Raw genomic sequence first — 23,743 nt, 5'->3', positions numbered from 1 at the left:
CTCAGTAACCCTAGACCAGGATGGGCGAAGTCCTGAAGAACCTTTCAAGCTCCACTTGATTCTGGCAAGTCATCTAATAATAATAGCAGTTAATAATTGCCAAGAGCTTATTGTACGCCAGGCACTGTGCTGAGCACTTTATTTAATTTTTTTGTTTTCATTTTATTTTCACAGAAATCTCCTAGGGTATTATTATTATTATTATTATTATTATTATTATTATTCCTATTTAGTAGATGAGAAGATGAGGCCCAGAAAGCTGAAGTAATTTGCCCTTGAAAATTTAGCTAATAAGTGGGGCAGGGATTATAACCTGGATAGTCAGACTTACCAGCATCTGAGTCACTGCCCAACCACACAGCTGTGGTTATTTTGTTTATTTTTTCTATGTCTCTCCCCCACCAGATTATAAATTCTTTGAGGTTAGAAACATTGAGCTTTTTATTCATTCACTCGGTTATTTATTCTTTCACTCGTTTTGTCTTAATCCAATGACTATTTCCTAAGACCCAAGTCCAGGTCCTATTCCGAGCACTGGAAATACAGCGATGAACAAACCACGTCCCCTATTTTCATGGCATGTACATAGTCGTGGAGGGAGATAGACAATAAATGTTGGTGTATGTAATTAGCTGACATGGGCTAAGTCAGACAGTAAAAGGTGCAGTGGAGAAAAAGAAAGCTGGTATGGATTGGACATGATTGGGGGGTCAGAGGTGGCTACTTCACAGGAGGTATTCAGCGAAGGTCCAATGTGATTGAGACAATTAAGTAAAATGCTCTAGAAGGTGAAGGAGTGGGCTTCTGAGATCTCTCCAGGAAGAGAGAGCCAATGCAAGGGCCTGGCTGCAGTGTCAGAGTGACAAGAAGGCCAATGAGCAAGGAGAGACAGTAAGCGAAGGGGGATAAGATGAGGCGTGGAGGTGACAGAGACAGATCATGGGTCACGGTAAGGACTTGGGTTTTATCTTGCTTACTGCCATAACCCCTGAGCCTAGACTAGACACTCAATTAATATTTGCTAAACAAATGAACTGATATCCTCTCCTACCACAAATAAAAGAAAGGCTCGGAGGGAAGAGAAGGGAAGACGCTGGGGAAGATGAGAGAACAGAGAGGAGGAAGTGAAGGAGAGAGACCTCACATGAAGCTGCTGACTCAAGGACCTCGGGGAGTCTTCGCTTTCCTAACTAGCCCCAGCCTGTGAACATCTGAGACATTTCTCTTTACCTGACCTGCAAGAACACAGGTCAGGTATGAGAAAAATGTGCAGAAGCTGACCCTGACTCAGGAGAATGACTCGGGTGAAATAGCCTGCAGATGTTTGGAAACCAAGCCTTGACCGAGACCCATCTGCGTCCCACAGATCAGTGAGGGGCTGTTTTGAATCACTCTGAGAAAGAGCCTCCATGGCAGGCACCTCTCCACCCAAGTCTGACCTTAGAACTGGGTTGTGGCCACCAAACCTACCGTGGAAAGGTCTTGCTACCACTGTGGAGTTAATTCAAGGAGAAGACAAAGGTCAAAGGCAACAAGGCAAAAATGCCTTGTTCCCTTGCAAGAAAGGAGGGGCCAGTGACACCGAGCAGAGAACCCCATGGGGTGCTTTCTGCTCATAAGATCTGGTTCTCTAGGCAAAGTTGGCCCTTGGATAGAAAAAGTTGGAAGACCCAGAAAGAGCTGCCCTCCTCCCCTCTGGCCTTTTGTCGTGAAGGGCCCTCCAGCATCTTTGCCCTTCGAGATAATTCTACAGATTATCTCCATAGAAGTCCCTGCAAGTTAAGGCAACATTAACAGGGAAAAAAAAAAAAAAGAAAAAAAAAAAAAGGCACTTGTTGTTTCTGTTTCACTTGACAGTTACAAAAATGCTATAACATGTTCCTTGCGAATACTACCTTCACCCAGCCACAGCCCACAACCACCTAAAGAGGAGACCACAACTAGATAAAGGTTTTATAATGACCATTCATCCAGAGAAAGAAAACTAAAAGGTGTCTCTTGCTATAACTTTTGTCTCAATCAAATTTAAGGTTATTTCTTAGGTATGGTGGCCTCCACACTCTTGCTGTAAGGTTTCCTCTAGTTTCCATTCCAACCCCTTGTCATCCATTTCTCTTCTCTGGCTGGACGTCTGCCCGCAGAGCATGGTGGCTCATCAACACCCCTCCCTGCACTGCAGTTCACACCAACACTGAACAGTCAACTGCCTATTTGTCCTGTTAGCACGCTGTCATGCGGTCACAGTGAAAGACAACAGGAGGCACAGGTTAGGTAGGACTGGGGGCCAGGGAGTAGGCAACACGCTGACCATCACAGAAGGTTATTAACAAGTCAGGATTCTCCTCAGGTTTAAGATGAATTAATGCACTATTAACAAATCAGCCAAGACTGGTTTGGCTCAGTGGTAGAGCGTTGGTCTGCGGACTGAAGGGTCCCAGGTTCAATTCCAGTCAGGGGCATGTACGTTGGTTGCGGGCACATCCCCAGTAGGGGGTGTGCAAGAGGCAGCTGGTTGATGTTTCTTTCTCATCGACGTTTCTAGCTTTCTATCTCTCTCCCTTCCTCTCTGTAAAAAACCAATAAAATATATTTAAAAAAAAAATCAGTCGGGCCTGTGGCTCGGTTTTCCCCACCCACAAAAAGCTGCTAACAAACAGCTCTTCTGGAGCCCTGTGAAATGCCCTATGCAAAATCACAGGCAGTGCATCTCAGGCTAGGTCATGGTACCCATCATTGCGAGGACTGGTTACTTCCAAGCTTAAGAAAACTCAACAGAGCATCATCACTTTACCTAAACTGGAGCTTACTGGCAACTTCAGCAAAGACCAAAGACAGGGATTACATTTCCCAGGACAAGGGACCTCATGTCATTCTCAGTGGTTAAGTTCACACACACAAGTTCACACACAAATCCAAAAGGTGAAATATGAAATGTCAAGTGAGAGAAAAGTGATTTAAAAAAGCAAACATAGAGTAACTGTGATTAAACCATTAAATAACTTTAATGGAATTAATGAATTTATTTTTCAGAACCATATGGTTTCAGAACCATACTTAGGACATTTGCCCTATCACAATATAAGCTAGGAGCAGTGCCCTTCTCATAACGGCATAATGGCCATCCCCACTGCCCTTGTCATGTAAGAGGCTTTGCGGGGGGTGAAAGGGGTCACAGCAGAGTCCCTATGGATGAACTCATGCGAGTCTGGAATCTCTAAACAGCTTGCAACATTAGGTGATGAGCTTTTTTCCTATAGAGAGGGTCCATCGTTTTTAGCAAATTGGTACAGGGATTGGTGATCAACCCCTCCCACCAACTGCTAGAAAATGGTAAAAACAAACAAACAAACAAACAAACAAAAAAACACAGCAACACCGTTTTTGGATTATCAAAACTGAGTTTAAAAGGGGCCAGTCACCACTCAAGATATATGCACCTGTCTCTCAGTGTTTTGTCAGTTTTGGATTTGTTTGTTTTTTAATTCCCAAACAGCAGCACGTTTTTTAAACCTGCTGAGAAATTTGGCATTCTTTTCTAAAAAAGGGTAACTGTATGTCCTGCCTCCCTTTGCCAAATGAAAACACACACACACACACACACACACACGCACGCACGCACGCGCGCGCGACTTCACAGAAACATATTTCTCGAGTTTGAAGAAAGGAAAGCTGGCCTGGTCCTGGTCCGTGGGGAAGCCTGACACATCGTCAGTGTCTGCTTGGACAGCACCCGCCACCTCGTCAAGTTAGGGCCCTGCAGTCACCCAGGCTCCCACGGGGGACCCACAGTGCTGCGGGGTGACAGCAGGGGCCACTTGGCAAAAACAAAGACAGATTTACCAAAGGCAAGCAGCCCGGCAGGGAAGAGAACTTATCTCCACTCTCCCTTGTGTGCTTATAGTTGAATAGGATTCTAAAACAGCCAAATTAAGCCTTCTGGTTCCCCAAAGCAGTGTCGCTACAGGGAGCAAAGGGTAACAAAGCCCGTCACGCTGAGGCTAAGCCCCGTCGCTCTGTTTGCAATCACGCTTCCACAAGCGGAGTGTGTGGGCCACGGCTGAACAGGGTGTGATGTCCTGAACAGAACAAAGGTGAAGTTCAACCAACAACTGACCTTCAGCTTCTTGAGCCCATGAGCACCACTAAGTCCCTGAACAAGAATTCCTGGTCTCTCTGATCCTGTTTCCATCCTCACATTTTCTTCCTCTGACTCTTTTCCTTCCACCTTTCACATTTCAGGACCCTTGTGACAACACTGGGCCCACCCAGATAATCTAAAATAATCTGATTATTTTAAAGGCAGCTGGTTAGTAACCTTAGTTCCATCTGCAACTTCAATTCTGCTTTGCCATGTAATCCAAAATATTCATAGGTTCCAGAGATTAAGACTAGATGTGTTTGGGGGCCATTATTCCATCCACCAAAGATGGGTATGTAAATTATTATAAATGCTATCTTTTCTATAGTTTTATTATCTAAATTGCTTGTCTTCACCTAATAAAGCATTTACCAAGAAGAGCATGGGACCTTTCATGAATTGCGTGCCATCTACAAGTTTTCAATGTTCTTTTTGATGTTAGAAGCATTTCGATACTCAGAGATTCTCTTATTATAATCCTCTTTTCTTTTCCATTAGCAAATACTTTCATCTTCCTAATAGTCACAGGAAATACGATCTGAATCCAATTTATCTTTCAGCAATCTGCCTTTATTTTTAACCACAACATATATACCAGCAGAGGGTTACTGGACTGTGGAATCATAAACACTCAAACCTAGAGAAAACCTATTTAAACTCATCTGTTATAACAAAAATCTTAAGAAATGGCCTTGGTTTTCTAAGAAACCCTCACTCTCATCAGGATGTGCAATGTGTCTGTATTTTGAGTTAGAAAAGGAAACAAAGCAATGTTAGGATTTCCTGACAGCTTTTCCACTCTGTGAGTGGGATGAGCATCCTGGAGCCAACCGACAAATAAACCTCAATTTTTTCATGCACAAAAGATTCTATTTCTACATTTTGGGGGGAGACATAGGGAGTAGAAAGAAAATAAACAAATTAAGAAAATAGTATAGCATTATTTTGAAAAACTTTCCCATATAAATGATAGAAATTAGACATAAGAGACTCTGAGAAGAAACCAAGTGTAGGAAAAGTGATATTATGAGTTTAGTTGTACCATTTAATATAAGTGTTCCTGTTGTAAGAGGTCAGCGCCTGAAGGTACTGGGGTCACCAGTGTACGTGCTGTGAGGCCCCCAAAGCAGGTTAAATTCCAGTATCTGCTCCCTACAGCGCTCTCTGCTCATAACGCCCCTCTCTTTGGACTTGGAAGAGCAGAGGGAAGATACTAGAAGCCTTGCCTCCTACTGAAAGAGAAGGAAGGAAGGGGATCTCATGATCACTGCATGCCAGCATGAACTGAAATATTTGGCAAGGGCCCAGTCTAATTCTAGAATTAAATTTAAAAAAAACTTAATTATTTTTAAGTGAGGTTTTACAAAAAGTAATTTGGAACATATTGTATGCTTCTCAAAAATGCTTACCCAGCTTCTCATGCTAAGAAAGCATTGGAGAGCTGAATGGATGTGTGTTATGAGCTATTGAAAGGAGGATTACTATGACCACCTCAAGGCTCCCAGTGGAAGAAATGTTTTTCTTTTTTTCTCTTTTTCTATTGTTTAAAATATTACATATATTAGTACATAAATATCCCTTTTTCCCCCCATTAACCTTCCCCTAGCCTCCCCTACCTCCTATTGCATGCCTTCAAGAAAGGTTTTTCTTAAAGGTGCATATTCAGTCAAGAAAATGAGAAGATCGGCTACAGCTTAAACCTCAACAACAATAAAACAAACAACCCAATTTAAAAATGGGCAAAAGAGACTTCCACTGCCCAGTTTAGTATGGACGGAGCTTAGAAGTAGCCATTCTATCCTAATTAACAAGTAAAAAGCTGAACCAATTGAAAAATCCACAACTCTTCTTAGATCCATCATAGACATGAGATCAGATCTCCAAAACTGGAGACATAGACAGAGGATCCCCAAGGGAACCAGCCAACCGAGGTAGGAAAAACTGAACTGTAGTTGGTGAATTGGTAGAGCCCAGCATGGAAACATCTGAAAGATAAAAACTATAGGTGAAGCCACCGGGTTGTCTATAGAACCTATACCATGTTCTCACAATAAATAGCAGAGAAAAAATCTCCTCCTGCTTCCAGCAAAGGGATGGGAAAGGGAGCCATTTCGAAATACCCCAGAGCACTCCATTCTCCGTAAGTTCTTCTTCACAAGACCTGCTCTCGGGGGAAACTAGTTACCCAGAGCCTAACTCACTGGGTTTTCTCAGAGCCTTACTAACCTCCCTAAAGGAAAATCCCCATCTCCAGGTCCCCCTAGCCATCCTTTCCCTGAGGGAGAACAGAACATAAACTCAGAAACACCAGTAAAGGTCACAGATCAGGGGCCCAGGCTCATCATAAGACTCAAACCTAGTCACAGGACTGCAGAGCAACAGACAGTCAACTGATCTTCGACGTGAGGGTGAGGAATCTACACACAGACTTTGCACCTTCACAAAAGTGAACTCCGAATGGCTCACAGACCTAATGCAAAATCTAAAACTATTGTATAAAACCTCTGGAAGATAACATAGGAAAAAAACCTACGTGACCTTGGGCATGACAAGGACCTTTTAGACACAATACCAAAGGCACAAATCATGGAAGAAAAAAAAAATTGATGAGCTGGACTTTGTTAAAATTAAAAGCTGCTCTGCAAAAGACGATGTCAACATAGTTAGAAGACAAGCCCATGGAGAAAATATTTGCAAAAAACACATCTGCTAGAACACTGTTACCCAAAACATATAAAAATAAATCCTCTTAAAACAACAATAAAAAAACAAACAACATGATTAAAAAATGGGCTGAAGACTTCAACAGACACTTCACCAAGGACATAAACAGATGACAAGGAAGCACATGAAAAGATGTACAATGTCCTATGCCTATTGGAAACTGCAAATTAAAAATACAGTGAGATACCACTATACACCTATTAGAACAGCCAAAATCCAAAACGAAGACAATATCAAATACCAGCAAAGATACGGAGCAATAAATACAAAATGTTATGGTCCATTTGGAGGACGGTTTAGCAATTTGCTACAAAACTAAAAGTACTCTTCTCATTTAACCCAGTAATCTTGCTCATTGGTAGTTTCCCAATGTAGCTAACAATTTGTGTCTACACAAAAACCTGTATGTGGATGTTTACAGCACCTTTTTTCATAATTGCCAAAACCTGAAAGCAGCCAAGATATCTCCAGCAGGTACAAACAAGCTACTACACGCAGACAATGGAATCTGACTCAGCAGTAAAAAGAAGTGAGCTATCAAGCCATGAAAAGACATGGAGAAGCTTTAATTGCATGTTACAACACAAAAGAAGCCAATCTTAGCCCAGCCTGTGTCACTCAGTGGTTGAGTGTCAACCTATGAACCAGGAAGTCACAGTTTGATTCCTGGTCAGGGTACATGCTGGGGTTGCGGGCTCAATCCCCAGTGTGGTCATGCAGGAGGCAGCCAACCAATTATTCTCTCTCATCACTGATGTTTCTCTCCCCCCCCCCCCTCTCCCGCCCTCTTTCCCTCCTTCCTTCCCTCTCCCTTCCTCTCTGAAGTCAATAAAAAAAAATATTTTTTTTAAAATAAGCCAATCTTAAAAAAGATTGTATGCTATATGACTCCAACTATAATATATGAGGTTCTGGAAAAGGCAAAACTATAGAGACAGTAAAAAGATCAGTTATCACCAAGGATTGAGGTGGGGGAAGAGAGAGATTACAGGGAGAGCACAGAAGATTTTTAGGGCAGTGGAAATACCCTGTATGATTCTATAATAATAATGCATACATAACATTATATATTTGTCCAAACCCATAGAGTGTACAACATCAAGAGTGAACCCTAAGGTAAACTATGGACTTTGGGTGATAATGATTGTAATAAAGGTACCACTCTGGTGGAGGTGCTGGTAGTGGGGGAATGTGTGGGGGCAGGAGGTATATGAAAACTCTCTGTACTTTTCACTCAATTTTACTGTGAGCATAAACATTCTCTAAAAAAATAAAAAAAATAAAAATTAACATATTCATTGAGCCCTCACTGCCTTGACAATGGCACAAGTCTCCAGACATATCTGTCTCTTACACGAGAAGTAGCCAGAGGCTGGGTCATGTTCACTGCTGTACCTTCCAACACAAGTGCTTATAACAGGCTTGAATGATAATCACTATTTATTTTTTAGACAAATCATTTGTAAGCACCTACTGCCAAATAGCATTCCTCTCTAACGGTGCAGCAATGAACACGGCAGACATGACTCTGAATAGGAGGCCGGTAGGGAAATAACAGGATACATAAGAAAGGCAATTTCAAAGAGTGCTAAGCATCATGAAGAAAGAAATACTAATCGTAATCTCGTAAGCATTTAGTATTTGCCAACCACTATACTTTATATTACCAAGGTTAAACCTCAGAATATCCCTATAGATAAGGCTTTTTTTTTTTTTTTTTCATTCTCATTTTATAGATAAGGAAACGGAAGCTGGTAAAATAAAGCAGCTTGCCCAATGTTGCAGAGAGTGTGAGGGACACGAAACTGGAGTCCATTTCATTTTCTGACTCCCAAGCCCATGCTCTTAGCCACTACACTCCTGGGTTGCCCATAACTTTCATGACTCGAAGACAGGAAAACTGCTTTCCCCAGAAGCATCCTAAAACTCTGAGAGGAAAAGGAAGCATATCTGGCACTTAGGACAGACTATGGAAAAAAACAGAATGTTTTCCTTTCATGTTTGATCAGCTCCCCTCTATGCTGGCTTTGCTGGCACGGGCAGCCCCACTTCCTGCTGGCTAATGGTGCAGCATCTTCTCATATGAAGGTGCTGCCTCGCCAGGTGTCATGAAGTATGGATTTAAGATTGCCATCCCCATAGGGGTAAGATATTTGTGTAAATCCTCCCAAGCTTTCTCATTTGCTATCCCTAGCCTCCAAGAAGAGTTTTCTTTAGGAAGGAGCAGATTCGGGTCAGGGGATTTGGCCTGAGCACATCAAATAAACAGAAACGCTCCAGATACACAGACCCAGCAGTGACAAATCATGCAAGGTGAGATGCTGTGCTTGAAAAAAGCTCCCCCATCTCCCTCCTGGACACAGACAATAGTGTGGTGAAGGCCTGGGGTGGGGGGCCGGGGCAGGCTAGAAGAGGTCAGTGGGGGGAGGGCATGTGTAATACTTTCAACAATCAAGATTTAAAATAAATAAAATAAAGTCATAAAGAGCTTCCAAGTCAGAAAGATGGAGGTCTTAATTCCAGCTCTGCCACTTACTGATTGAATGTTTCTATGCCTCAACATTTACATCTGTAAACATGGGAGTAATGTAATGACGGATGAACTAAGTGAGATAATGTCTACGAAAACTCATGGCAAGCAAACATGGGAAGAGGAAATAAGTTCAAAGACCCCTCTCTGTGAGCTAAGTAAGCAAATTCAAGCCACTGGTCTTAAAGCATCATGTTCACGGTGGCTGCCACCTTAGTCCCCTCCACAAGTCCTCCCTGGAGAATGCCCTTGAAACGAAGGGGTAACTCAGGTTCCTGCTCAGTCCTTTCCAAACTGCGGCCTGAGTGCCATCAGTGACTTTCTGGGGACCTCGTTCACCCCTATTCTGCCCGTTCTTAGCATCCTGCTTATTTCTGCTATGAGAGATGCAGAAAAAGAGAATTGAGAAATATCCCAAAAGTAGCTAATGTGACAGCTGCCTGAAGAAAATTCAAGATGTTTTTACAAACACTTCTAGGCTCTCAGTGAGGATCACTAGCTGAGTTAGGTTTCTCCCTGCACTTGACGTTGAGTATTTTCAGAGGAAACTTCCTCCCTTATATTTTTTTAATGGTGTGGTGGGAAGAATATATTTTTAAGTGGAATGTATGTTTAAAGTTAGAGAAGATAAAATCTCAAAGCCCCAACACAAACAACTAAACCACAAAACTTTCTCTCAGACTGAAAGGAAGCCAGTGAGCCCTAGAATTAACTCTGAGCCATGGTGAGCAGCACAGAAAGCAGGATTCCTTGGGAATTGCTGATCACCCCAAGTATAGGGTAACGCAAACACATGGAATTAGCCGGGGGGGGGGGGGGGGGGGGGAGGGGGGGGGTGGTGGTCCGCGGGACTTAAACCACTGTCTACTGGTCAAACACAAAGGCTCACATTAACAGAATAAAAAAAATTATAAAAAGATTTTTTTTTTTAAATCACAGAAAGCAAACAGTTCCATAGAAGAAAAGCGGTGTGATTGGAAGTCTTAAGGAAAATCAAAGCTTGACCCCAAATAAGCTCTTCTCTGGATGAAAATAAATACTGCAGCATCTGCCTTCAATCCATTCTTGGTTGGTTAGGATTAGCACATTCTACAATAGCTTTTCAGTGTTGATTTCACAAAAGATAAGCAACATATTATTATAAAACCAAGATAAATTATTTTTAAAATTACACCAGAGACTCACAAACAAGTCTAACTATAATTACTTAACAAGAAACTATAATTACTTAACATATTGCCTGGCTAAGTGGCTCAGTTAGTTGAATGTCCCATGGACCAAAAGGTCACCAGGGTTCCATTCCTGGTCAGGGCACATGTCCAGTAGGGGGTGAGGCAGCTAATCAATGTTTCTCTCTCTCCCCACCTCTCTTTTCTTCTCCCTCTAAACTAAATAAAAACATTCAGAAAAGGTAAGCTCATGCAACTTAATCGCTTACCTCCCAATTATAGACATTAAAATCCCCCTAAATAAATTTAAGAACCCAGTGTTGTACAGAATCTGAATTTTTATTAAAATGAAACCAACATTAACATCTGGTCATAAGATCTAAGTGTGAGTAGGAAATGGAGTGAGGAAGAAATACTCATGTTAAAGTTTGTACATATCTGGACAACTCCAGATTTCTGCAGAGGAAACAAAATAAATGGGGTTTATTTCTCTGAACTTCTTCAGAGCATGTTAGAGTTTCATTTTTATACCATCTTAAGTGGTTGTCTACTTGTTTCACAAATGTAAACCTTATCTTTTTCAGTAAAATATTAAGTTCTCAGGGTGGATCCAGGTTTTGCAAGGTCAGCATATGTAATCTTAGGGGTCCTCTTGAAGAAAAAGAATACAAAATTATGAATATAAGTTATGTAGAGGGGGGCTGTAAGTGAGGGTTCCTGAAGCGTAAGTACTAGTAGCTTCTCAGCAAATTCACCACCACAGTGAGAACCAACCAAGCCTTATATATCCGTTTCATCAGTACTTGTTGATTCCACTCACTTCAGAAGCAAGGAAAAACATACTATGAGGTTAAATTCAAGGCCAGGCCCTGGCACATCCAAATGGTTCAAAATAAACTTTAACTCTTCATTTAGTTATACTTTAAGTGACTGTTTACTTAAATGGAATTAGAATTCATATTGATTCTGTTATTTAATCACTGTCATCTAGTTAATATTTTAAAAATCTAAAAATGTCTATTATAGAAGAACAAAGAGAAGATTTTTTTTAAATCATCAAATAAAAGCTGGATGTCCACCAGTCATAGACTAAACACTCTAGTTCCTGTGTGTCTGTCCACTGCTTGTGGTGAGCAGCTGGAATTCACACGTGCTCCTTTACTGATTGTGGCCATCTGTAGCCAATAATCAATGGAGTTACCCCAGAAGTAGAAGAGATCACCCATTCCAAAAAAACTCTGCAGGAGTTCTGATGGGTTGACCTATTTCCTCCTCCTGCCTGCCAACAGTTAGCATACTTCAGCCTTTTTTTAAATATAGAATAGCAAAGAGAAACTCACATAATTCTTCAGGTTCTATTTATAGGTGAGAGGTATTATACACGCAAACAAGCTATGAAAAAAAATGACTCACTAATCCCACAGGTTTACACTCCAGGCTTAGTATTTTAAGTACTGCTATGCAAAAATCTACAGGACTTCCTAAGTCCAGAGTTACTATAACCAGATCAATGCATGATAAGGAGGGATTATCTTGTGAATGCCCCTGAATATACAGAACATACTGTCCAAATGATTTCACTCTGGATGCATCTATGAGGAAAATATCTTGAGAAAAACCCACTGTTATCAATAATCTTATTTCCATTGGAATAGAACTTGATTATTAAAAGGCCTTTCGTAAAACCAAGATACAATTGCAGAAAAATATTTAAATGTCTTCATAAAAAAGATTTTAATAAATAACTTTTGAGCCCAAGGAAAAATATTTCCAACATATGATAAGCAAAACACCAATTTTGTTAATATACAAATAGTTGTAATTAAACAACCAATAATTAGATGACAATAGCCCAAACTAAAAATAAGTAAAGGATATGCAAAGACAGTTCACAGAAAACACAAACGCCCCGGTAAGTATTTTAAAGAATGCTAAACCTCACTCATAAATGTAAGAAACACATGTTTAAAAACAACGAGTTATTTTTCAGTGGACAGATCATGCTAGAGACAGTTCCAATGGCAGAGTTGGCAAGGGTGTAGGAAAAGTGCCCCCTCCTCTGTGGACAGGAGTGTGGTTGGTGCAGCCGTTTGGAGGGCAATCTAGCAATATCTCTCACATTATAAAGTGGTAAGACATTTTGACCTATCAACCTCTCCTCCATGAAATTATTCTATGGAATTCTCAAACAGATACTCGGAAGATACATATTCAAAGACACTATTTACAGCATTGTTTAAAAAAATTTTAATTAAAAAACTGGGGAGAGCTTACTTGTCTATCTATAGAAAAATCAGTTCAATAAAAAATAATATGGTAAATCTACTTACATGTGCTGATTTTGAAATAATAACAGTTTATTTGAGCTTTCAAAATGTCAGCACTGTTCCAATAAGCCCATTTATATATGTTAATTCCCTTAATAACAAAAAAAATCTCCAAGGTAATAATAATGGAAAAGAAAAATTTCAAAACAGACTATGTATTATGATTCTATTTATATCATACTTAAGTGTATAATCTACCAGTATATGTAATATTATGTGCATGACACATATCTAAATAAATGTGCATATCTGTAAATGTATTGGGTCGGCAGCTAAGTAATTGCGGGTTTCACACATATATGGCTTCAGTTGAATTTTTAGGTTTGCAGACGTAGTAAAATGTAAAACACATTTTGTTATTTGATAGTTGGCTATTCAGCTGTTAATCAGTAAAAAAAGTTTTTTGATCTGTTTTGTAGTTTTCGTTTGGCGTTCGTTGAAAAATGGAAAATCAAAAGGAACATTTTCATCATATTTTGATTTTTTATTTCCGCAAAGGGAAAACGCATCGCAAGCTCATAAAAAGTTATGTGCTGTTTATGGTGACGAAGCCTTAAAAGAACGGCAGTGTCAAAATTGGTTTGCCAAATTTCGTTCTGGTGATTTTTCACTCAAAGATGAAAAACGCTCTGGTCGTCCAGTTGAAGTTGATGACGCCCTAATCAAAGCAATAATCAATTCGGACTGTCACAGTACAACACGTGAGATTGCAGAGAAGCTTCATGTATCACATACATGCATTGAAAATCACTTAAAACAACTTGGCTATGTTCAAAAACTCGATACATGGGTTCCTCACGAACTGAAAGAATCACAGTTAACGCAACGCATTAGCAGCTGCAATTTGCTAAAGAAACGTAATGAAAATGATCCATTTTTAAAACGACTGATAACTGGCGATGAAAAATGGGTTGTTTACAACAATATCAAGCAGAAAAGATCGTGGAGCAGGCCAGGTGAACCAACTCAAACAACATCAAAAGCTGATATTCATCAAAAGAAGATTTTGTTATCAGTTTGGTGGGATTACAAAGGAATTGTCTACTTTGAACTCTTACCACCCAACCGAACGATCAATTCTGATGTCTACATTGAACAACTAACGAAATTAAACAATGCAGTTGAAGAAAAGCGGCCCGAATTGACAAATCGAAAAGGTGTTGTATTCCATCATGACAATGCAAGGCCACACACATCTTTGGTCACTCGGCAAAAATTAATGGAGCTTGGTTGGGATGTTTTGCCACATCCACCATATAGTCCTGACCTTGCACCATCTGATTACTTTTTGTTTCGATCTTTACAAAACTCCTTGAATGGTAAAAATTTCAATAATGATGATGATGTCAAATCGTACCTGATTCAGTTTTTTGCTAATAAAAACCAGAAGTTTTTTGAACGTGGGATTATGATGCTGCCTGAAAGATGGCAAAAGGTCATTGATCAAAATGGGCAATACATTACAGAATAAAGTTATTTAGTTCCATGAAAAAATTGTCTTTGATTTTCTTTAAAAAATCCGCAATTACTTAGCTGCCGACCCAATACATAGGCGCTCCAAAATTTGGAAAAATACAAAAGCGATGGTGTGCAGTGATCACCCAGGAGCGATGGGACTGGGAAATGGGACTTGAGAAAAAGGAAATTTTTACTTCTTTCTTTTATAATTTTTTTAATTGTTCGAACTTTTCACTATGTATATGGATTACTTCTCCTTTTGAAATCTTAATGTGTATTATCTGCCTAATTAGGTTACGGTCTGTCTTAATTTTTTTCTTTCTACTTCTATATATTTTTTAAATCTAATGGAAGTTATTTGGGAAAAGGTAGCCACGAGGAAACATTCATATGGTTTTTTACACCTTCCGATAGTGTACGAACGTTGAACGTGAGGACATATTACTGTCAACTTTTTAAACCTACTTAAAAATCAGGATTCAACAACTCCAACAAAAACATCCTATCTCATTTCCTTTCTTGTACAGGAAACCCTAGAATATAAAGGTTTGGATGAACTCTCAGGATTCTAAAACAATTGTCTGGCTTATTTTTTAAAAGACAAAGTTTAATTAGAAATAAAGGAGGAAATACAATCATCGGTATGTGAGTTACAATGTACACTGTTTTACTAGATGTGACGTGTGACTTAACATAAATCAAGGATGGCATTTATGTGCATGTCCATAAAGCAGCCGATGCACAGTGGTTGTTGGTAGTTATCATCATCATCATCATTTTTACAGCCACCATTCATGAGCTGCTTCCTATAGATTTAACACTGAGCTCCATACTTTACACATATTAGCGTATTTAAATCTCACAACCTAATAAAATTTCCAGTTACTTATTGGAATTATATGAAAGTATAAAAGCATGGGAAAAAAACTTCTAGGGTGCCAAATAGTAAGTGAACTCTATAAACAATCAAGTCTAGATTCACAGCAAGTCCTCCTAACTCCTACAGATATTTTATGAGATATCATCATCACAAATAGACCATAAGTGGCTCCTGAATAATCTCCATGCCATTGGCTCCACTCCTTCATTAATCCTTTCTCATACATGTCACTCAGCACCAACTGCAGGTGATTCAGAGCCTCATCCCTCACTCTGCACAGTCCTACATTCCCATCGCCTCTCACCCACCTTCCGATTCCTACCTGTCCAGCAGTAGTTCCAACACTTCTTTGGTGGAGGCGAAGCCTCTGTACGTTGACAGGAAGATGCTGATATAGGTGAAGTCATTGTCCCCAAACGCTGTCAGCAGGTTCTCCACCAGCTTCTCCAAGGTGCCGGCTTTTATGGTCCGGATCTTACAGGTCTCATACTGGCTGACGGTGTGTCCCGGAGGGAGCTGGTCCCCTTCCACCTGTACAATAAATGCAGGGTTATTAGTAGGAGAAATAGCACAGTGAAGGAAAACTGTGATAGCTGAAGAGCTGAATCAGAGCCAGTCACGCTTTCCCTTGCTCTTATTTAATTTCCCTACAAGCCATGTAAGGCCATCCCTTCACCTGTAGGTGTGGTAGAATAGAGGGGCTGGTGGTGGTGGTGTGTGTTTCCTTCCTCTCTAGAAGTAGAGGTACTACTTCATCATGGTTACATTTGCTTCTATTTACTCTCCTATCAAAAACTGGGTTACTGACATATTTTATCAAGGATGTTCTCAATAATCCCAGGAGCAAGTTTAGCAAATGGTATCAATCATTTCCTTTGTACTGTTCCATGGTAAGTGTTCAAATTCATCCTTTTTAAAAAATTAAATATAGTTTTACTGATTTCAGAGAGGAAAGGAGAGGGAAGGAGAAATAGAAACATCAATGATGAGAGAGAATCATTTATTGGCTGCCTCCTGCATGCCCCATAATGAGAATAGAGCCAGCAACCTGGGCATGTGCCCTGACCAGGAATCAAGCCCTGACCTCATAGGTTGATGCTCAACCACTGAGCCATGCTTGGCTGAGCTGTAAAAAAAAAAAAATTATTGCAGTTTTCATTCAATGCTATTTTGTATTAGTTTCAAGTGTACAAAGTGTTCCCTCCAATAATGCAATTGACCACCTGGCACCATACATAGTTATTACATTATTGTTAACTATATTCCCTCCGCTTTACCTTAAATCCCCATCCTATTTTGTAATGACCAATCAGTACTTCTTAATCCCCTTATCTTATTTCACTCACCCCTAAACCTTTTCCCTCTGGCATCAGTCTGTTTGTTCTCTGTATCTATAAGGCTGTTCAATCTCCTTCTTAAAGACATCACCCACAGTTGTGAGCTGGAGCCAACTCACACTGGCTTTGGACATCTGATTGCTAAATTGTAAGCCAGTTGACATCATGCTGATAACTTGAGAAATCAGCCATGGTAAGCATATGTTCTCCATGGAAATCTATGGAGATCTGACCGTGATCTGATGTTCTTCATCAGCAGTCAACATAGTAGACTAAGAAGTGGCCATACCAAACAGCCCTGGGCTGATCTCTGGGGAGTAATAAAAAGGGTGGGGAGAATGGCCCCTTACTTCTAGAGACTTGCATTGCCCAAGAGAATAAATCTGTTCTTGAGAAGTAACTGTCACATGAAAATGAAACTGTGAATAATACTGGTAGGTGTAACTGCACCTTGGAAACAAACCATAATACTAAGAAGTGATTAGTGATAAAATCTGTACAGCTTAAAAACTGAGTATGAAGGAAGATAATTAGGTTAAAGAACAATACAGATATGCCATTCTGCAGTAAATCTGTGCTTATCAAAGTTTACAGAGATGCAGTATTCAAAGCTTAACTTGTCCTTCACAGGTGCGGGGGAAGATGACCTACCCAGACAATCTGTTCCTAAACCACGTGATCGTTCCAAGTGATCAAAGCAAAGACTCACCAGGCAATTTCTCTGAATTGTAATTCGAATGGTTTTATATCAAATTCTTCTCAATTGAAATATTCAAACATGTGAAAATTAAAAGATGGGTAAAGAACTGGATCTCTAAATGGAGACATGTGCTTACGACGTAGCATGCTTGCTTTTTCTTCATCTGGCCTGTCAGAGGCTAAAGCACTGGAAGGAAACTAGCAGGCGATATTGCTTTCTATAAAACCAAAGTGTGGCAATCTCTGCCCGAGGGGTTAAAACAGCTAAGTGTCATCATGTCTAACTGCCAGCAGGAATTCATGTAAGCACTCCAGCCTATGGACTGGTGGCTCTGTATTTAATTATGGATGATACTAAAAAGAGGGGTCTGATTCAAGCAAAATACCAAATGTTTCCTTAGGCCTGTGATTCAGATCGTGGCCTAGTAACTGTTCTTGATCACTGTGTGTATACTTTCAGAGCAGGCCTAATATTTCCTGTCTGTCTCCCAGGAGCTTCAATTAACATTATCCAGAAGCAATAAATGAAAAAGATATAGGTTTCAAAGCCTAATTACATTGTTAACTACTTGGTACAGTGGTGACCTACGTGTATAGTATAAAATACTCATTCCAAATCAAAAGGGGCTGAGGTCAAGTCTGGGAGCTATAGAGTTAAAGTCAAGTACATGGCTTCCCTTTAGCATCTTTTAATGTCTTTCATATGCTAGCATGTTATGAAACTCCAAGAGAAGGGTAGGTATATGACATACATTTGCAAGTGAACTTCCCTTTATTCTCACAGTATCTAATAGAATGTTAGAATGAACAAAGTTAGGGGAAATGTTAGCTTAGTAAGTCATTGGGATGCATGTAAAACTTAATTCATATTTGTCACTTCTCATTTAAAAGAAAGAAAAATGAAGACCAAATGTAATGTTAATTTTTATCTTCTATAAAAATATCTATAGTTCTTTGACCTCTCTTACTATCAAAATTTAGGGATATTTTGCGTGTTTTACTTAGTCATTTTGAAAGACGTGGTCAAAATACTTACCAGCCTGATAATATTAAAAAGTGATAGTCAAAGAGTATACTTCAGTGTCAGCTGTTAACAACAAGAAGGAAAGGAAGGGCTTCTCAGTCTGCGGGAATGTTCACGCTTTAATTCTACATCACGCTTCCTTACCTTGTGACAATGTCAGGGTTCCCTTACCGAACAGCTCTGTAATTTGATGATCCTTATTTTACTCACAACACAAATTCCAATTTAAAACTAAATCCTTCCTTATTGAAAGTAATAACTATTTAAAAGAACGAATTTTTCACTGAGCATTAATGTGGCTAAAAACTCAAAACACAGAGAAAAACGCCTGTCAGAGGACCTGATGAAGTGGGTCCCTTTTCCTGCCAGAAAGCGGGCTTGGCAGGAAGCCACGTTCTCCCTTGGGAATGAAATCATGGTGCTCATTAACCCAGTCGCTTCCTTTCAGCACGACTTTTCCTCTGAAAAAATATGTCAACCTATGAACCAGAATGCCACAGTTGGATTCCTGGTCAGGGCACATGCCCGGGTTGTAGACTCCATCCCCTGGAGGGGGCGTGCAGGAGGCAACCAATCAATGATTCTCTCTCATCATCGATGTTTCTCTCTCTCCCTTACTCTCTGAAATCAATAAAAAGATATATATTTTTTAAATCCTTCTCGAAGGGCGATGAGTGAGCATCAATGACAATGTCACGAACCGCAGTACAGGAATTGCTCTGGTGCCTAAACTTACTCTCCCCCAAATTAACAATGCATGTTAGGGTGTCAGGACACTTGCCCAATGTCACCTTTTGCACATCTGCTCAGCACCCTAATATTTACTTGCTACAGCAAGGGGAAGATGAGGTGTTTGAAGATGGGTCCTAATTACCAACGTTCAAATAAAGTACATTTTCAAAATGGAGAACAAAAACTTAAAAGTAATATCTATCTGCTGTTTCCTGAAGTTATTTTGAAATAAAATTATACAAAAGTGAAACATAAAAGAAAATATACACTCTGCCTTATGGTCAGACTGGAGAAACTAAAATGTTGGTTTCATTTTTGCAGCAAAATATTCATAACCTTTTAAAGAGACTTTAGAGCTACTTAACACTTTTAAGAGGCTTTAGGATCTTTTTGTTTGTAATATCTCAATACCTTTGAATTCTAGTTTAAAAGAAAAGTGAAGGGGGGAGGGGCTTGGCAGACAAGTGTTTAATAACCCAGACTTAGAGGCAAGGCGGGGAGGGCTGAGCCTGCCCTCTGCGTTAGCACGCTAACAGGAAACAGCTCAATCTGGATTTAATCAGAGACCATCGCTTTCCTGACAAGATCATGATACTGAGGCCACAAAAATGTTTCATGACTGTATTTTTGGCCAATCTTTCCGCCATTAGAATTCAGCTCTCTCTTAAGAGAATATGTCTGACTCCTAAGGGATAAATATCTAAGACTGCCATGGAATTTTCATAATTATCAATTTTGGCATGAGGGAGACAGGAGAAAGAGGATGTGGGAGATGAAATGTGCCATATTTCAGCTCTGTCTCCAGTCATGGAGAAACATACTCCTTCATTTCTAAAACATAAACTGTTAACAAGTTGGGTGTTTCCAACTTGAAAAAAAAACAAGCATCCTTCAATCAAAAGAATGCATCAGTTATCTGATACCCTATCAGGGAGTGTGCCAAATAAACAGCCCGTTAGCCTGGAGGCGGTGTGAAGTCCTTCTCCAGGTCATGCTCTGTCTGCAGCACATCAGCTCCCAGGCATCCTGCCGGAGCAGAGGAGGAGTGAGTACTGTTCCAGTCACAACTCCTTAAGAAAATCCAACACCCACCTCCAAGGTGTTAGAGACTTTAGGAAGATAGAGTACACACTGCGTCTCTCCGTTCACACTGCGTCTCTCCATTCACCTCAGAGCAACACAGGTTCATTTATACTCCCTTTTCAAATGCCTGCAACCACCACTGAGAACACCAAGGAACCACAGAGAGGACAGGAAATGCCATGAGGTGACTCCAAATAAACTCCGATCATCTATCCATAGCGCCCAAATATGGACAGAATAAATGACCTTGCCGAGCAAAGCAACAGTACATGTACATAACAGCACACAGCAGTGTCATTGGCTAAGCCAGTGCATCTGAATACAGTGAGATGTTTACACGTGGACCATTCAGAGATGTGAGACATAGTCTACACAAAACCCGGGGGTGACCCCAGCTCAATGTCTTCTGCCCTGTGTGGACTTCTACATTGGGTGAACTCACTTATTTTTTTTCTTACTAGGTTAGGTCTGCCAGGGCTCCCAATTAAGTTTTAGTTTCAGGTAAATAACAAATGATCAAATAATTTGGGGGTATAAGTATGTCCCAAGCAGTGTTTAGGGCCTACTCACACAAATTTTTTTTTTTGTTTATCTGAATTTCATATTTAGCTTGGCATTCTGTATTTTTATTTGGTAAGTCTGGCAACCCTACACTAAGTGCATACGAAGGGTTCACAATGGATCTCTCATTCATTTACTCATCTACTTATTCAACCACACATTAGCTTGACAGCACTATGTGCCAGGCACTGTGCAAGGCAGCACAGATATAAAGGAAAGAGAGTGTAGTTCTGACACCGAAGTTGTTCGTATGATGGAAGAAAAGGACACAAAGATGCCATTAAGACGCAACATGAGTAAAATGGCAGAAAGTGATAGGCAGATACCATAGAAAAACCAGGAAGGAGCCAGGATAGAGGCTGCATCAAAAAAGGCTTCCTGAGCAGGTGATGCTTGCATTGGATTTTAAGTCAGAGTGGGAGTTAACATGTTAGGAGGGCAGAGCAGGCAGGAGACCAGCCCGAAGACATTAAGAGGGGAAAAAGGTGTGAAGGGTGAGGGGATCTTGATTGCGGGAGCAATGTGATAGAGGAAATGTCATCTTGTTTACAGAGTCAGCAAGATACCACCTGACAGGGCTTCAGAGCAAAACCCAAGGAGTGAGACTCCATTTTCTGTAGGTGTAAACATGGCCAGAGAAATCTCAGTGTGGACAGATTGGATGGGAGGCTTAAAATTGAGAGTCAGTAGGAAAGTTGTTGAGACTCCAGGAAGCAAATCCAGATAGGTCTTACTTGTGCAAGGGGATAGAGCAAGTGGGGGGTGGGAGGGGGCATATTTAGGGAATATTCAGGAATTGGAAGAGGATGAAGATGAAGGGAAATAAAAAGTTCAAAATCTTTACCTAATTTCATGTAGTGGATGACTGGAGAGATAATGGTACCACCCAGAAGTTGGGGGGGGGGGCAGATTTTTGTGGGGCAGAGGTACTAAATTCCAATTTAGAAGCCCCTTTGGGATTTTCCATGGGACAGTCCAATAGGAAGTTATAATCTAAAAGGTGGGGAGATGGGGTCTAAGATGGAAATAGGCAGAAGTTACATCAATGAAAATGGTTTCGCTCTCCCAGGCGTGGCACCTGGAAGAAGACCAAAGTCAAGAGGGTTCCAAGAGTACAGATGTCAAGCACCAGGAGAAGCACCTGCACATGTGGCAAATTCACACATCACCTCATCTGTGGCGGCATCTCTGGGCAGAGAACCCAGAAGAAACCTTCACCACCAGTTTCATATATATGCCAACATATGGACCTACCAACTCACTGTGCAAACATACCAAGGTCTAGCCAGCGGTGTGCTGGAGCCAGCTGGTATTACTTGCAAGAACCAATTGCACACACTCTGTCTCGCTTCCATGTTCAGTGACACTGTGTTGGTATCTTGAATTCAGCCATGGTAGAAATTTACACTATGGAAATCAGCAAATGGACTATAAATCAGGACTTTTGCTCTGGAGAGCTGACTTCTCAGCACACCACTGCCCAGGGGAACATTTTTCTCATTCTGTGTATACTGCAGTGAAGGGATTTGCATTGTCACTATGACATTGATCTTATAGAAGACAGAAAGGTATGTCTCTGAGCTAAGAAAACAGATGTGTGATGGAGGGACAGGTACAGGAGCATGTGCATACAAATGAGGGCACTCTAAAAACATTACAAGATCCTCAAGAGTTGACTTCGCTTGAAGCCACATGTTAGAATGTGGTCAGGTTTCTATGAAGGATACCCTTCTTCATCCTCAGGAAAATGCTAAAGGAGCTGTAATAACAAATCACAGCCAGTGTTTTAGCACACAGAAATCCCGGCCCTCCACCATCTAGTCTCCAGGGTTTCCCAGATCACCCCACAGAATCCAGAAACTCTCCCGGGGGAAACAGGAAGTTGTGTTTTCAATCTCCTAAAAAATAGTAGTCCTCCTGGCTGTGAATCTGCTCAGCCCAATGTAATCCATAACAGACTCAACCTCCTCTGACATAAATCCCTATTTCTGACATCCTGGTCCTCCTTTAAGGATTCCAAAGTCTGTAAGGAAGCAGATTCCAAAATTCAGTGGATTTCAGGGAGTTTGCTGACTACACTTTTCAAATAAAACAATTTTACTTATATATGCTACTCTTCTGCTTGAAACTCAGAATGCTAATGATTAAGATGTTATGAATTAGCCTGGGTTCTACTTCCACTTCTGAGACCAACTGACTTAAAGTTTCAATGTCTTGGACATCTAATTTATAAAATGAAGAAATCACATGGTATTCTGAAAAGTTCAAGGATTTAGAGTTACATAAGGGGAAAGGTTTGAACTAAAATAGTCACTGTTGCATTTGGCAAATAACATCACAAATCCTCGCATTCTATTTGGTATCCAGAGTGAACTCGTAAATTTCCCAATCTCTCTCTCTCTCTCTCTCTCTCTCTCTCTCTCTCTCTCTCTCTCTCTCTCTCTCTCTGTTTCTCGGCCTGAAATGCCCAAGGTCTTCCTATCCTGAGGTCCCAGGCTAACAGGTGCCCTGGCTTTCTGGAATCTGTTCTGTTTTGGTGCAGTCCAGCCAACCTCTGTCTGAAAAGGTCAGCAGGGGGGAGTGAGCTTCTGTGTGACCTAATATTCTCAGTGAATGGAGCCTGCTATGAATGGAAGGCTCCCCCACAGCCCAGAAGCTTTCCCAGCCTGCCATAAATCCCACAGACAGCTCGTGGACCTTTATCTCCTGTTGAGATTTCCAGCGTTCCTCACCAGTCCTTGGGGAATGGAGGGGAGGTGCAGAGCAGGAAGGCAGGGGGTGGCGACTGCCTCCTGTTTCCAGACTTAATCTTCAGCTTGATTATTACCCTGCATACCACATTACGGGATCTCTTATCCTCCCCATTTTCCTCTGGGATTGGTTTGGTTTATAAACAAAGTAAACATTTACTTCCCCCTATTATTACCACCTATTATTATAATGATTAAGCATAAAAATCAAAGCTTCATTACCAAAATACCAGTAAAATCATTACTTCCCTGGATCTCAGAATTCCAGTAATGACTGTCCAAATTGTGTCTTTTCCCTCCCAAACTAAATCTTTCCAGTCAATGTGGACTT

General features: G+C 40.6%; 1 protein-coding gene across 2 annotated transcripts in view; it reads right to left on the bottom strand.

Annotated features, from left to right (window-relative positions):
* Positions 1 to 23,743, bottom strand: part of RGL1 (ral guanine nucleotide dissociation stimulator like 1) — a 216,103-nt gene that overhangs the window by 59,987 nt on the left and 132,373 nt on the right. For both annotated transcript variants that reach the window (XM_084866584.1, XM_084866585.1), the window contains one exon: positions 15,549 to 15,757. In XM_084866584.1, coding sequence (XP_084722710.1) covers positions 15,549 to 15,757 — 209 coding nt within the window. The remainder of the gene's footprint in view (positions 1 to 15,548; positions 15,758 to 23,743) is intronic.

The sequence above is a fragment of the Pipistrellus hanaki genome, assembly GCF_964339955.1.
Source record: "Pipistrellus hanaki genome assembly, chromosome: 18".
Lineage (NCBI taxonomy): Eukaryota > Metazoa > Chordata > Mammalia > Chiroptera > Vespertilionidae > Pipistrellus > Pipistrellus hanaki.
Note: the sequence above shows the minus strand (reverse complement) of the source record. Positions and strands in the feature narration are given on the sequence as shown.